Source organism: Platalea leucorodia, assembly GCF_965183815.1.
Source record: "Platalea leucorodia genome assembly, chromosome: 1".
In the NCBI taxonomy this organism is placed as follows: Eukaryota; Metazoa; Chordata; class Aves; order Pelecaniformes; family Threskiornithidae; genus Platalea; species Platalea leucorodia.
Genome location: NC_138823.1, coordinates 166,858,467 through 166,875,154, shown reverse-complemented (window position 1 = coordinate 166,875,154; position 16,688 = coordinate 166,858,467). Strand labels below are relative to the sequence as shown.

At 42.2% G+C, this 16,688-nt stretch overlaps 1 protein-coding gene across 6 annotated transcripts in view; it reads left to right on the top strand.

Moving 5' to 3' along the window:
- The window catches only part of SNAP47 (synaptosome associated protein 47), a 33,666-nt gene that overhangs the window by 198 nt on the left and 16,780 nt on the right, over nt 1–16,688 (top strand). For 4 of the 6 annotated variants that reach the window (XR_014230028.1, XM_082328744.1, XM_082328741.1 and 1 more), the window contains exons 2-3: nt 7,962–8,517; nt 13,967–14,451. Coding sequence is in view for 5 of the 6 variants with exons in the window: in XM_082328744.1 (XP_082184870.1) it covers nt 8,021–8,517; nt 13,967–14,451 (982 nt within the window). In the remaining variant the exon portion in view is untranslated. Of the gene's footprint in view, nt 1–1,973; nt 2,151–3,823; nt 3,886–7,961; nt 8,518–13,966; nt 14,452–16,688 lie in introns of those variants that run through there. The other 2 variants (XM_082328743.1, XM_082328742.1) reach the window with 2 other exon arrangements.

Sequence of the window (16,688 nt, the reverse complement as noted above, 5' to 3'; positions counted from 1 at the left end):
CTGGGTAGGGGTGTAGGAAGGGTGTTTTGGCCTAAGCCTGAGAGGAGGATGAGGAGGGAGAGGTTGGAAGTTGGCTTGGGGATGGGGGGGGGTCTGGCTTAGAGTGGGGGGAGTTATGGGAACGGGGATTTGGGTATCTGACTTATGGATAGGGGAAGGATAGAGATGAAGGTCGGTCTGGTCTTGAGGGTTTGAATAGAATAGAATAGGTTATTTGAGTTGGAAGGACGTACAACAATTATCTGCTCCAACTGCCTGACCAATTCAGGGCTGACCAAGTTAAAGCATGTTATTAAAGCATGTAGCAAGGTGGGGGTTGACCTATTCTGCCAAGTAACAAGTGACAGGATGAGAGGAAACGGCCTCAAGTTGTGCTAGCAGAGGTTTAGGTTGGATATTAGGAAAAACTTCCTCACCGAAAGGGCTGTCAGGCCCTGGCCCAGGCTGCCCAGGGCAGGGGCTGAGTCCCCATCTGGAGGGATTTAAAAGCCGGGGAGATGTGGTGCTTGGGGACATGGTTTAGTGGTGGCCTTGGCAGCACTGGGTTAACGGTTGGACTTGATGATCTTAAGGGTCTTTTCCAACCTAAATGATTCTATGCTTCTGTGATTTTAAAGGGCATTATCCAAATGCCTCTTAAACACAGACAGGCTTGGGACATCAACCACCTCTCTAGGAAGCCTGTTCCAGTGTTTGACCACCCTCTCAGTAAAAAAGTGCTACCTAATGTCCAGTCTAAACCTCCCCTGGTGCAGCTTTGAACCATTCCCATGTGTCCTATCACTGGATACCAGGGAGGAGAGATCAGAGAGCTCTAGAGATCGGTTTGCCCTAGAGCTGTGGCAGAGGGAGAGATGAGGATTGTGGTGGAGCCTGGCCTAGCAGTGGAGAAAAGGATTTTGGATGACTGATCTATGGCTTTCCCTAGTAGGACTAGGGAAAGAGTGGGGTCTCTTCTGGTATTGGGAAAAGAACAGGGACTGGGGAAAGATCTGGTGTAGCAGATGACTGTGTTGTGTTTGAGATGAGGAGGAAGAAGGTTCCCTTTGTATTGGGAAAAAGGAAGAGAGGGATGGAAGTGTTTTTTAGGAGGGGGGAGTTCTAGCTTGGGGTAAGGAAATACATAGTGAGTCTTGGAGATGGCACTGGGGAATGAGAAGGGAGCAAGTTGTGGGAGGAAAGAAGGGGGACAGAGGAGGGTTCACCCCTGAGGTGGGGTAGGGCACCGGGGGAGGGCAGGGGAGCAAGGTTTGGGAAGTGTAGATGTGTGTGTTTTGGGTTGGAGAGGTTGAGACAGGGTCAGGATTGAAAGGAAGGCTGATGAGGTTTAACCTGGATGCTGTAGGGGCTGGTGTGGGTTAAAGAATGGGAACAGTGGCAGTCCCATACTTAAATGTATTTGGGAGAGGTTGGTGGGACTTTGGTCTGCTATAAAGTTGCTTTGTATCAGAAATGGAGTGGGATCACAATGTTTTTTCCACAGAAGGACGGTAACGTTGATGTGGAGAAGCCCCTTAGTCTAGAGCTATTCTTTAGTGGGGATCTGTTGATCTTTTCAGATGATAGGAGCTGAATTTCTCTGTGTAGAGAGGTAGTAGTAGTACCTCCCTGTAGTAGAGAGGTATTGTGTGTCTTTGTCTGCTGCATCTCTTGGAGGGCCACCCCCGAGTACTTCATGTCTTGTAGCATCATTTTGGAGAATTGTAGAGGTAGAAACCTGGTGGAACTGCGTCTTAGGCCTTTAGTTTAAAAAGAGGGGAGAGTCACTTGATAGGCTTTATAAACATTTTTATTATGAGGGTTGTTGGGCTCACAGGAACGTTAAACTCATCATTTGCCAGATGGTAGCTTTGGGAATAAACCCCCAAAGATAATGACCCTATGGAAACTTGGAGGAGGACAAAACAGAAACAAACACCAACACATCAGAAACGTGTGCAGAAATGTTCTGTAGCTAATTAGCGAGGGCTGATGAGAAGAATCCGTGACTAAGGTTTGGAGGCTCTGAGGTAGACGCATTGCAAAGGGACGGGGTTCTGCTCGTGAGCCGACAGCACCTTCTCCCAGTGTAGGTAGCATCTCCTCGCGCCTGGGGTAATTAGTAATGCTTCCATTTCATTGAGTGATCTCAAAGCACTTCACAAGAGAAGGTGAGTCACCTCCTTTTTATAGAAGCAGCCACCGAGTTATGTGTTAGCTAAAGAATTTATACAATGTTGTGGTGACGCTGCCGGAAATATAATCCATATCTCTTTGCTGCTAATCTTATTTCTTGCTCTGTGCTGCTGTGTGTAGCTGTGTATGAGGCTGCACTCGGTTCGGGGGGCAGATGTGTCAAAAAGACAAACTGTTTGCTAAAAAAAGAGGTGATTTACAGGATGTGGATAATGTGGTGATGTTGGGGAGCCCAGATTGGGAGAGGCTGCATGCATCCTCTGGGCTGTAGATAAATGTGTAGGCAAACATGGGTTTCTTTAAAAAATATGAAGGAATTTATTGTGAAATCATTCAGATGTCTATTCTTCTTCCACTGCATACAGGGAGGTGGTTTAAGGACTATAACCCTCTCAAGTTTTTGAACCTTTTCTTGACTGTATTTACAAGTAATTTAAAGCCATTTGAGGTTTTTGTTGTTTGTTTTTTGGTGGGTTTTTTTGTTTTTTTTTTCCTTCCAGCCTAGTCCTTTACATGGTATTCGAAAGGATTTATATCTGTTTGTTGTTGGGGTTTTTTTGTTTGTTTTGGGGGGGCGGGGTTGGGTTTCTTTCTTTTTTTTTTCTGTGTGGGAATACTGGAATGGTGTATTTTATTGCAGGTAAGGCTTTTTTCAGTGTGTTTTACAAAACCACGAACATTCCACGTCTTGTTATGCAAGGAACTTGTAGCCATGTTTTCGGAGAAATAGAATGGGAGTGACACAATGCTGAACTTCAACTGGTGGGGTCAAAACAAAGTCATGGGAGGAGGAGAGGAGAGCGAGCCTGAATTTCGAGTAATAGTTCTTTGTAGTAAACCAGCTGTGTAAGTGGCGGAAGGCCTCTAGCTCAGCATTTCTGAAATGTGATTGTCAAAATTTTAGGAAATATGGGGGGGAAAAAAATCTTTTCATTTTGAAGGACAGTAGCTGAGCTATTTGGCCTTCAGCGGTGAGCTTGATGTTTACAACCGAGATTAAGTAGATATAGTTAACATTGCTTTTCATTGCACAGCTTAAGTATGATGAGATGTCCTCCATGCAGGTGCTGCGCAAGCTAATAGGAGAGAAGTAGAGGCAAGGTTCTGCTTTATAAAAGGCAAAGTAGATGAGACCAAGAAGTTTCTTCACCATTGACTTGAGGAGAATAGAGTTAGAAAAGTAATAGGGTAACGATGGTTTTTAGCTTCTCAAAAACCGTAATCGCAGGTTATTGCCCGATGGTATACGACACAATGCATGAGTGTCGTAGGTCAAGTACATATTTACTGCCTTTTTCCAGCCAACTTCAAACAGTTGTGACCATTTCTTCTTTTGTTTGTTTAACATTGGTAAAATTTCTCATGTGTTTTAATCCGACTTCTTGAAGTCTTGTGTTAAATTATAATATGTTGTTGAATGTTCATAAATAGTAGCTGTCTTCTGTACCATTGATGACTGTTTTCGTTGTTGAATAAAATGGTTATCCTTATGTGTTTCTGTGTTTCTGCAAGGTTTAAATTTCTTCTCTGGGAGAGAGAGAAGGGAAAAAAAAAAAGTGCAGATGTGATCCTAATTAAAACGTGATTGTATTGGGGAAAAATGTGCTGGAACAATGAATGGATTTAATTACCAGATAGGTTTTTGCTTGGCAGTTCTGGCCTCAGGCACAGAAAGGAGCTGACTACCAGGCAAAGCCCTTAAGCTCTCAGGTGAGTCAAAAGTCATATGACCCAAGGCATGTACACATATATATACACAGGTCAAGTGACTGCTTCATTTCTTCCTGGACTGGGAGGACTTTTTACTCTTAGATCCAGGGTTAAATACACATTCTCTATTCTTTATATATTTTTCCTTGTGGTAACGGGCATAGTAGGATTTTTGCTTTAGCTTCAGGTTTTTTTACCTTCTCTTTTGGACTTTGAAAAGAAAGAAATACTCAGGAAAAAAATTATACGTACGGATGGATGGGTCTGTGAAGGCAGCAGCCCGCAAAAGGCTGCCTGGGAGTTCTGTGTCTACAGACAGAGGTAAGGAGCTTGAGATACGGTTTAGGAAGATCTTTTTTTATGACACAGTTGTGAGACTGCATCAGACATCGATATTTTCACAACCTTAATGGTAGAGAGCAGGTTTGAGAGCAAATGCTGTCTTGGTGAGGAGCTGGTGGTGGTGGGAGAGAGTTTGTGGAACTCTTAGCGTGTGAAAATGGGCTCTAGGCTGAGATTTTACACAAGTTGGAGTCAGTTGCTTGTTTACAGTTCCTCCTTGCCTCCCTGGTACGGCTGTGCCTGGTTGAAGGTGGCTGTTGCTGTTAGCGAGGTCTAGGAGTTGTTTTTCAGATGATATTATGTTCTGCGGTGCCTGTCCCAGCAGTGAGCATTGAGAAACCTGTGTTTCGTTCCAGGTTTCCCGTGTGATCTTCTGCAAGACGTATAATCTTTCGGTGCCTTGGTTTCATCATTATTTATATATATATTATTTTGAAAATAACATCTCAGGGCAGCAGCTTGTTGTGAGCAGCGTGCTGATGTTGATGAGGTTTTCAGAAACTGGTAAAAGTAGCAAAGACTTGCACAGGGTGGGGGAAGGGGGCGTCAGCTACTTTGTATGAGCTGAGATCTATTGCGTTCCTGAATGTGACGCACCGTTTTGATAGACAGGGAGGCTGCTGATGGATTTTTTTTTTTTTTTAATTATTATTATTTTTTTTCTGAATCTGATGGGAGTTCTTTCACTGAGTTTCATTTGCCTTTGTGATATGTTTAGGGTATGAGGAGTTTGAAGGTGTAATAAAAGATGTTTATTTTTGTTTATTGTCTATTTACTATCGTATTTACTTCAAACCTAGGCAATTTCAAACAGTTAAACCTAATCTGGATTTGTAATTTGTAAATCCTGATTAATAAAGCTATAACATGATTAAGTTTCAACTGTCATTGATTTCAACACTAATGTAACTCATGTTGTTGTTTAAACTGACATAGTTGTCAGTTATGGTAGCAAAAAGTATACAGTTAGTAGGATATAAATCCTGTATCCATATTAGAAATATTTTCCACTTAAAGTATCCTGTGAAAGCTTGCTTGGGAATCCCTCTGCTGATGTTTGTTTCTTTGCAGTCACGTTTGACTGATCATTAAAAAGTATTTTTATTCTCTCTGTTTTTTTGTGAATAATTTTTTTTTTTCTTCTGTGTGACAGAAAGAAGATAACTTTTAAATAGAAATGAGAATCATTGGCTGCTCACAAAGCCCAATCAGTCTGGAAAAAAACATTCTCTTTATCAGATCTGTCTGATCTAACCTTGCTGCATTGGAGGAATTACCTTCCTTTTCTAGATGGAGGAAATGAGGCCAGAGCTTTTAGCTTTTTCTCCAAATTATGAATTTATGTAGCAAATGATTGATAGAGCTGTTAGAAATCATATTTCCTAGAACTTGTCATTGTTTTGTGGGCTATAGCGACTCACTGAAATCAGGTTTCTGTGGGCTTTTTTCCCCCCCTCTTTGGCCCATAGTAAACTGCCGAGAGAGGCAGCTTCTCGCTGGATTGCAGTTTTATTAGAACTGAACAGATTGAGAATTTTCACTTTAAAATCCAGCTGCTTTGTAAAGTCGTGGATTATTTTTTTCCCCATTTGCATCACTAAAACTCGTAACGCAATGGAAATAAGGTGTGAAAATCAAAGTAAAGATTTTTGTGGAATATGATATACCATGAGTAGTCCTTATCTCAGTAATACTGAAGTTTTGAATATATTTAATAAAGGAACTGGATGCAGAGTTAGAGCACTCTATTTAAGGATATTATTGATGCAGCGGTCTGAAGGCAGTTGGAGATCTTTGACATGTGCTGTAGGAATTCACACCAGTGCTACCTGAAAAAGGACCCTCAGCTTTTTTATTTGCATTAGGATTCTTAGACATTTCCTTAAGGGAGCAGATCGTACTGAAGTAAAAAGGTGTAATTAGTGTCAGTGTCAACCTAACTGGGGATTTTGTGGTGGAGCTCTTTTCATTTTGTGTGCCATACAGGTAGCAGAACACCTTGAAATAATGTTACGGTACTAATCTGTAAATTGTGCTATGATACATCAGAGGCTTTGAGAAGATAATGAATATGTGAGTAATTAAATCACCATTACATAATGGGTGTTCACAAAGAACTTAGTTGTGGAACGCAATTGGGCTTCAGTGTTCATGCTGCAAACTGTAGCATTATGAAGGAGATGTTAGGGGAAACAATCTGACCCTTGGCTACAAGAAGCCTCTTTGGAAGTGTTGAGAGATGCCACTCCAGCTGTTTCGTTTAATTTACCGTTCCAAATTTGAGATTGTTTTGATGTAAGCAAGCCAGGCCTGGGGCACGTGACAGCTCCGTGTTTTCTTGCTGCGATTCCAGATACCGGTGAGCAAGTCTTCTAGGATTAATATTATGTCATCAGATAGCATCACGGGCTCCCAGGGAAACGTGGCCTGTCACAGAGGTGCAATGAAATCACCATTGTCCTGACCGTTGTGTCCCTTCACGCTGAGTGAACAGAGTCGGTTCTGCTGGCTCTTTTCAACCTCTGCCAGTTCTGCTGCTGCTTGCTTTGCTGTCATGGGTGCGCAGTTGCTCTGCACGCCAGGCCAGCAGCACCTCTCCCGGTACCACTGTGGCATCTTGTTCATCTTAACTTCCACTTCGGTCCGTCAGGGTTTTTCCAGCAGCACAGCTAAGTGCTTTTCAGTTCTTCCCAAACTCCCATTTCCAAACATCTTTGATAGTAGCTGAGCAACAGCTAATATTTCACAGAAGAAAGACTACCGATCTGGGGGTTTTTTTGGCTGTGGTGTTCTACCAGAAGTTCTAGTAGCCACTTGAGTTTCGTAAGGTTGGTATTTTTGCAAGTCTGTCTTGAGACCAAGAGTGATGATCGGAGATAGTGACAATTTCTGAAGAACGTTTATCCATTTCTGGCTGGGCATTTCTGCTCTTTAATGGTTGTGAGTTCTCGTCAGTGGTGTTTGGGTTGTTTTTTTTTTTTTTAATATGTTGAATAGACATTCTGGGTGTGTTTGTAACATACCTGGATGTTGATATCTCAGAGTGGAAGGGGAAGGACCAGTTATTTATTGTGATTGTTGTAGAGATATATTTATGAGCTTGCGTTTTGATGTATTTTGAATTTTCTTTGGTACCTGTTGGCCCATGGGAAGTTGCTTCTGATGATGGGTAAGGAATGAAAAACTTTTCACATGATCACTTTTCAGTAAAAAGGGCTATATGAAAGTTATTAGAATTTTTTCATGATTCTGTTTTTGGTGGGTTCCCCTCCACCCAAAAATATAAATATATGCATGTGAACGTACAGATAATCTAATTATAAAGCACCTCCCCTGCCCAGAACACTTGGAGCACAGCAGGTATTAAATAACCAGGGCATTAATGCAATAGTCATTTGAAGTTTGTGCTGTTGTAAATCACGTGCTGAAACATGATGAGAACATTATAAAAAGGGGAAGCAGTGCTGTTACAGAGTGGGCAATAATATTGACAGTCCTGGTCAGAAAGGGTGAGCCTTTTTGTGAAGGAATATTCAGATGGTTAGAAATGGTTACCAAATTTTGTAACTCATCCACAGCTATTTCCAAATCTGTCTTGGATGGGCACCTGAAAGGTACAGTGAAAGTACTGGAAGCCAGCTGTGGATGGGATTTATTATTTAGGAGTGTGTTTTAATGTCAGCTTTTATATGTTGCTAAGGATTCTTGCTTTTTTTCTTTCTCTTTTGTTCTAGTTTCTCCTCCTGGCTTTGAGAGCGTTGCTCTTGTAGAAGAGGATCTGAACGGCGAGCTGATGAACGAAGACATACGTATCCATAGCTGGCCTTGTTCTTACTACTTGGACACCAGCAAACAATGGGTCTCTGGCAGACTCTCGCTGACTCCTGTTGCAATCAAATTTACAGCTGACAAGACTGGGGAGCTTTTGGTCAACTTCCATCTTTCTAGTATCGGTGAGATCAAGAAGGAGTCTTCGAATTTAATCTTCAGCTCCCTTACCATCTTAGAGAAGAACACCAAGCACTGGTTCAGTTCTCTGCAACCCAACAGAAATGTGGTATTCAACATCCTTGAGCACTTTTGGAGGGAGCAGTTGCTGTCAAGTCAAGGCACAGGAGCAGAAGCAGCAGCTTTGCAGTCAACAAAGGGAAAAGAACTGACCGGGTTATTGACTGGATCACAGAAACGACTGGAGGACACAGCAAAAGTGCTGCATTACCAGGGCGAGCAGTTTGATAACATCATGAGAGGACTCAACAAGATCGAAGGGGATATGGACGTAGCAGACAGGTACGGTACTGTAGCATCCTCTGAGCTAAGCAGTGGTTACGGGATTGTATTGTTTACGCCTGAAATTTATGGGGCAGGTCCACAGAGGTCTTTGGGAAACTTAGCTGTTGACTTTCAGTGAAAGTTTAAGCCCATGATGGTCTTCTGCGGATCTAGTTCTTGTTATAAAATGCTTCTGTATTTCTGTCCTCCTTTCTGTGCAACATTTTTTCACCCTGGTGAAGTTGTTTGTATATATATACATGTGCTCTCTCATTCAAATAACTTTTCACGCCCTTATGAGTTTCAGCCATAGCTGGCAGAAATGGTAGAGATCTCCAAAACATTAACAACCTGTAAGTTTTGAGAGAATAGGCAACCAGTTAGGGGAAGGACATGCAAATTAATGTCCCCCCTGAAGGACAGGGTATGGCATTCACATTTTTATTAGAAGTCCTAGAATATGGATAAATTAAAAATATTGGAAGTTGAGTTAATTTTGCCAGTCCTGGACCAGCCTGTTTTGCTCTTCTACAGCGAACATAACCACAGTTTGGCTTTTCTGGTTCTTTTCAAAGGAAATGTTGAATACGCTAGATGGGCTGCTGACTTGGAGACAGTTTCTAGAGTTATCAGGAGACAGCTGCAAATTAGTCTTTATTTTAAGTGGCTTCTAGTCCCTTCTCCGTGCATGAAAGTCAGCTCTTGAGGCTGCTTTTTGCATACAGAGTCCATGTAGTTGAGGGCTTTATATTTGCCCTTTCCTTCACGAGAATTTACTTCCCAGCTACACACAGCAGTGAGGATTGGGTCTGTGGTGCGGATGTAGTCAGGGAGATGGCTGTAGAAACAGCGCTTCCTTATTTGTGCAATAAAACTGCACTGCTTTTAACCTTACATGGAATACTCCCTGCCTTTAGGTCTAGGTGGAATAAATACATTTTGAGGAGAAAATGAGCAGTGTTGAGCAACACTGAACTGCTGAGCTTTGGGTGCAGAGTGTGGTGATGCAAGAACTGGAGAGACCGTACTAGGCTATTTGTGGTAATCTCAGTCAGGCACTTAAGCCAGTGTAGTCAGAAAAATTAGCCACAAATGCTGCCTTTAGAAAACTAAAATAAGAGATTTGGAGCACATTTGAGATGTTGCTTAACTTTAGCTGTTGCAGAACTCAATGGGAATAGTAAATGGTCGGTGACTTAATCAGAACGTTATGACTTTATTGTTTCATGATTAACATGCAAAGTTAATTATTCTATGCTATTTTGTATGCTGCAAGTTGGATTCGATAGCAGTCCAAAATAGACAGTAAGGTTAAGAGTAGCATTGTAATGTTTGAAGATATATAGCTATGAGTGTCTTTGTGGAAGCTCTGACACCTGCAAGAAGAAACAAACACAATAAAGTTCAAACTAGTTGTTTTTGGAAGAAGCATCTGTTTTTAGATGGATATCACAACTAAAAGAAAGTGTTGATTTCACAATGATTCTGGTGATATTCTCCATACCCTTTAATGAAAAGCCAAGATAACTGAAAGCTTCAGCAATAACTTTTAAAGTTCTGTAGCAATAAACAATGAGTAGGAAAATAAATACCTGCTCATTGCTTTTGGAAGAGAGGTTTGTTTTGGGTTAAGTTGCACTGGGAGGTATTATTTGTCCTCACAAATCTGAAGAGCTAGATGCTTTGATTTAAAAATGGAAAAATAAAGGAAGGAATTGACCAAATGTTAGCTGAGATTCCATTTTATCTGCAGTATGAAGAGTTTGGCCAGCTTGCTTGCAGGCTAAAATGCAGCCCAGAAGCCGTTAGCGAAACCGTGTTTTAATTGCACTGTGCTTTTTGAGGAGTTCTAACACTTAGTTTTCTAGCATAGTTTGTATGTGTGTGTTTTCTCATAAATCTGCTTCCCCCCCCCCACCCAAAGTCTTCTTTTAAGCTGATAACATCTTTCTCCATGCCCTTAACCAACATCGAAAACGGGGAGGACTGTGATTGAAGCTCATTTGAGTGTTACATACTAGGTAATTCAGCCTATTAACATAGATAAATATGCTAATGTCCATTAAGGCTCTTTGACTCTTGCTTTCTTTAGAAACTTGAGGAGAAGTGACTACATGGGCTATTTTGCATGTGTAGCAGATTTTGTGCAGAAGGAAGCTTTGGTAACAAACTTTTGTGTCTGCTGGCTCAAGGTTATATGAGCAACACCAGTTTGGTGGCGGTGTCTGTCATAAAAAGAACCAGGCCCCTTTATCTACTTTCATATGTTTAAAACTTCGATTAACTTTATTTTGCCTGTATGTGTGGGCTTTTTTGGATTATTAATTCTGTTCTTATGTGTGCCTGGGTATATACAGCTGCGTTCAGTGGACCTGTGTGCAGATAAGCAGAGCTGAGTCTGACGTGCGAGCAGATGCTCAAAGACGAAAAATAAACAGAAAGCCAGATTCACTCATTCCTTTTTAATATATTACTACCAGAGGACAAGGTACTCTGGTTGCAAATTTTCACTTGTATATAAGGACCAGTCATATAGTTTGTTGATACAGAGGGGTCACTATTCCGTGGAAGGGCAGAGAAGTTGGCTGGAGCCTTTGTTAGGGCTGTGCAGCAGAAAAATCTTGTCTGTAAATCAGACATCGCACAGCCAGGATGTCAGTCCCTGGGGAAAGAGGGGAGGAGACGGGTGAGGGGATAAAGTGATAACAATTAAGGCTCAAAGCTATCCAGAATAAGTTACCACAGTGTAAACGGAGGTTTAGACTTGTCAAGTTGCAGCTGCTTTTCAGTAAGTGAATGCACATGCTTTTCTCACGGTGAATGTGATGAAGCGAACTCATATTGCGGTAGGAATTTAATGACTTTTCATAGGTTAAGACAGAGGCATAAGCTGTCGTTGCCCTGAATTACCTTGTTGTAACTCTCTCATACACCAAGAGGGCAGAAAACGTACTTTGTGTTCTGTAGAAATGAGATCAGGTCATTTGTTTCTGTTTAGTTACAGCAGGTAGGTTAGAGCATGGCTTTTAATTTGGAGGATGGTGTGTGCTAGCAGAGCCTAGGGCTTTTTCAGTCACTCGCCATGTTGAACTTAAGTTGAACCTCATAGTTTCAGAAGTCAGCGCTAAATCTGTGATACTGTGACATTTCAAATTCTATTATTGTAGACATTTCTGTTACATCTCCTTTCGTCTGTCTTGGAGTGTCGCAGCGTTTTCAGAGGGCAGCGGAGAGCTCCAGACCCATTACTCATGTTGCATGCTATCTACATAAATATCTGATGTTCCTGCTTTTGTTGGGAAGAGATTCTTGGAACAATTCATTCTGCCTCCGCTATCCATGAATTTAGTGGTTGACTCCCAGTATGACTTTTTCTGCTTTTCCTAGCAGATGAGTTTAAGGAGGTCTGTTTTGAAGCCGGTGCAGAACTTTGATGGCTAGTAAACACTGTGTTCAGTTAGAGCCTCCTCTCTCAGATTAGACTTTGTCTGCAGCCAAATTAAACAGGATTTTAAAATTGCAAAGTCTTCTGTAGACATACTCTGATTCTCTCATGGAAAAGAAATCATTACAAAAAAGTATCTGGAGAGCAGCATTGCTGTGATGCATATTTTATCAGGCAGTACCTTTCTGGAGTAAACTTAAAAACAAATTAAATCAAGCTGGCTCTCCAAAATAGCAATGAAGCAGTAGTACTTTGTATTTTGGTCTGATAAGGCTTGCATCTCTAGGATTTAAGTCAGTAAATGGTCTTTTGTAGCATCAGTGAGATGACAGTGTTTCATTGAAGATTTTATTACATATGGTCTGGCTTCGTTAGAAGCATCTACTACAGCTGTGATGCCGCTGGCGTGTGCCTAATAACTGGATGGTCTTTAAGGTCTTTAGGGAGTGGGGGGGCAGCACAATCTGATCTGGATTGAACTTCCTTAGAGCTTTTTTTTTTTTGGTTGGTTGGTTTAAACGTAACCTCTTGCCTCTCGGTAGTTAATTGAGAATCCATTTGTGCCTCCAGAGATGGCTTTCCTGTTCTGCTCAGTGACTGACTGAGAAAGCTCCATTGGAAACATCCCCATCGGGCTAGTTGCCTGCAGGCTGGTTTGGTTTGTGGGATGCTTCCAGCCAGCTCGCTGCTGGGGACTGGGTAGGGTTGTTTGAGCAGTGGATGCATCCCAGAGGGTTAACTTGCCTCTTCTTATGCCTGCCTGCAACTGGAGACGAGCCGCTTTGGCTCAGATGCGAGGTGGGTACCAGAGGCTGCTGGCAGGTGAGAGAGGAGGTGGCTGGTTACCCAGTGGGAGGGAGGGGACATGAAGTTCCTGGTGACTGTGCGAGGAGATGTAGTTGGCCCCAAAATTTCTTTCCAGCCACCAAGGCTGAGTCATCCTGAAATACAGGATCCTCTGCTTAGCAGGATGGGTTTGGGGGACAGGCGGGGATGAGAGGAGAGTGGGAAAAACGGAGCATCACCGGTGCTGACCGTGGCTCTGCCTCTAACTCCTGTCTAGGCCTGGAGAGGGATGCTAACAGATAGGCAGCACGTAGAAAATCAAGCCAAAACCACCACCTTTCCTCTTATTCCCATTTTTTTGTTAGAAAATTACTGGTGAGGCTTAGACCCAAAGAGATCTGTGATCTTGATCCTTTCTTAGGAGAGGACCCCAGAAAAGGGGAATGGGCTATGCTGACAGAAAATACAACAGAAGAATTGTGTCCTCCATATCACTGATTCTTCCTAACAGCGTGTTACATCTTTCTTGCCTGCAGCAGGTAAACTTAGGTGCCTGCTTAGGTGCATCTCCTTGCTTAGAAATAAGGGGCTTGACTCCCTGTATTAGTTCCACTATACCGTGATCTTCCCTGGGAGCAGTTGCTTAATTCCTCCGTAAAGTGAGTCCGGTTATCTTTAAGCTAAGGCACCAGTTTGCCAGCAGGGAGGCCTGTCTCCTTCAGGAGCTACACCAACATTGATGGTGAGGCAAACTCTGGATGCCAGTAGTCAGTCTCTGCTGGGCTTTCCAGCCTCGACCTTGCACTCTTAGTGTTTTAACTGGTAATGGGAATTTGGGAGTGAGGGTGGCATCAGATTATGGGGCTGAGGTATAAAGGAGTAAAAAAAGGCAGTGGTGGTGATGGCTGAGCGCGGAAACGTTGAGGTAAGAGGCAATGTTAGCTGAAGAACAGACGGGTGTAAACTGGCCTGAATTATTTCAGCTGGAAGTTGGATTTCTGACATCAGAATGGTGAGATTCTGGGACCGCTTTCCAATGTGTTAGCAAATGAGGAAAAGCTAGTTTTTAAAATGGATGGATCCTGGTAAGCTGTGTATAGGTTTGAGGAGCAAAATAACAGAGGGCTGGATTCAGTATTAAGAAGTCTTTGTGTCTGTGATAATTTGCTTTGAACTGGTGGGCTAGCGTGACCCTCCTACTGGCTTTCACTCTTCTAACACTCTTTTCTTCGCTAGGTTGTTGACTGAGCTCGAATCTCCTTCTTGGTGGCCGTTTAGCAGCAAGCTCTGGAAAGCGCCATTGGAAACCAAGCCAAAGGAAACGGCCACAGTTTCCGATTCGAAGAACCAGGAAGGAATCATAATTAGAATTCCAGTTATTATCACCCACAGAACGGACTCAAATGTCAAGCCAGGAAAACTCACGCTCTTTGCTTCTGGCCTGGAAATCAGTGACTGCAATTCTCAGGTCATTCACCGTTTTGAATCAAAGGATGTAGATGATATCAGAGTTCACACACCGTATGAAATCAGTGTACGTCAGAGATTTATTGGGAAGCCCGACACCTCTTATCGGCTCTTGTCAGCAAAGATGCCAGAAGCAATCCCCATCTTGGAGATGCAGTTTAGCAAGAAGATACAGTTTTTAGAAGATGCCCTAGGATTTGTTGGTGCCAGGAAGTCTCCCCAGGTAGATTTGGGGACCTCCATTTGGCAGGCAGGTATGTGACAAAGCAATCCATCTGTAAGCAATAACACTAGCACCAAAAGTTTCCAAGTGGTTTTCAAACTCAGAATACTGTATAATATTTACAAGGCAAATCCTCTCTCCCCAGCCCCAACAGTGAGACTGTGCTGACGATAAAAATGCAAGAAATAACTGGTAGGTGACTTTAGACCCTCTTGCCAAGAGGGAGAGGGTAGAGATGACAGAAGTGTGTGGCCCTGTTTTAGTCTAGTTGGATTTACTTTCTCCCAGCTACATCAGGAAAACCTGTGACTGTCGATGCTGAAGCTGCATGTCCCTCAGGAGCCTGACAGCTGGAACATGCCAGACCCTCTTTAACACCGTGCTCTCAGCTGGTGTTGTCACTAACCCCACACCACTTTGTGATAGGATTAGCTTAATTTGAGTTTCGGCTACTGCGATTTAACTACAATGTCATTCTTTTTTCGGTGGTCACCAATTCGCTGTTGTGCCACTTTGTGGCACAGTCCTCTGTCATTGCTATTTTTCCTTTGGTGGCTCGTAGCTGGAAGCATATTTATATTAAACCTGTCGTTCAGTTAATTGTAGAAAGTTTAAAACAAATTTCCAGTCCAGCAAGTTTTTAAATAATATATGTGATAAACATCACGTTAATTTTTCATATCTTAAAAAAATAGAATTTTATTATTTGAGAAGTTCAGGTGTTTGGGTTTAGGAGATTTTAGGTCTCGGATTAGGTGAATGCATAGTTTAATTGTTTTAAGAAAACACAGTGGAGACTGAGACCCTTTCAAAACAATAAGAATGACATTCCTTACTCCTATGACTTCTAAAATTCCAGGGAGGGTTGTTTTTTTATTTTTGTAATCCAACCCTGGATTCATTTGGAGAGCTGGCGAATTTTTGTTTGTTAGGAATTTATTTCTATCAACACATCTGAATCCTCTTTTTTTCCTAATTGTTAGTGACAAAAGAGCAAATCGGTGAATGGATTTATTGCCAGTATATTAAAAACGAGTAGAAAAATGATACAGTAAAACAATAGATGAACCTGTTTTTGTGCACCAAGCTAAAGCTGGACTTCAGCAGGGAGGATAATGTCCTCTTGTTGACGAGTCGTCAAGGGCCATAGCTTGGAAAAGCTTGTTAATTTTTAAGGAAATAGGTCTTGGGCATCTGGCACTAAAATGTCAGCACAACAACTTAGAGGAAAAACAACCTGCTGGTTTCTTAAGCACTGAGTTATTCCAGCAAATTGGTCTTCAGTTCCTGATAGTCTTAAGGCTGGTTACATAAAATAATTGGTTCTACAGCTCTACTGTGCTTAATTTCCCACTGCTCTGTTTGCATCTGAGTCAGTGAGTCAAGGATATTGCTCTCCTACCCCCACCTGCATTTTGACTGTTTAATTTGGAAATGTCAGTAAAGAAAACTGGAGGTTATGGAAATCTTGACTTCTCCAGCTCCACCAAACCCCTTGTTTGTTCCTGCTCCGGAGTCTGTCGCCGTCTGTCTTCTGTCGCAAGATGGCAGTCACGGACTGCGTTTTAACCTCTGGGTTTTTTCCATGGCTGCTCACATGGTGGAAATACTGATTTTTAGGTTTTTTTGTTTCTTTTTTTCTCTAAAAGCAGGGGAAAAAAGTCTGTGTTATGCATGCCTGCCTTTGTGTACACATAAAATATATGTGCGTATTTTCAGATAGCAAGTGTTGATTCAGAGACTTAGAGGAGAAATACCCTTGCAGCAGAGGTACGTCTCTCTCGGTGAACTGGCTCATAGCGTTCTTTGCCCTCGGTGGTACAGCTCAGAGACGTGAACCTTTCCATAACTGTCACAGTCTCATCTGGATCCTGTCTGCTTATACTAGTCCTGCCTTAAAGTTGTGTGTATTGCACATTTGTATAGGTAAATAAATAAATAATAAAAAAAATCGTCTTAGTAGAGTTTTGGCTTGATTCCACCTAGAAGAGGAATTTGTGAAGAGTTTTAGACACACTAGATTATCTGAAAGTATTTTTAGCTGCTTTGCATGTCTTTTCTGACTGTATTTTTTTGGACCAAGCCCCATGGGTGTTTAAATGCTCAGGACAGAGCAGTGAGGTTTGTTTTGTAACAGAGGTTCTTCTGTGCTGGATCAAGCCCGTATGTCTTAGCCAGTAACGTCCTCAGTAATGGCTGATAACAGCTACCCACCATTAAAAAGCACAAGAAATCCTACAGTGCGTCTGCAGTATAACAATCTAGGGC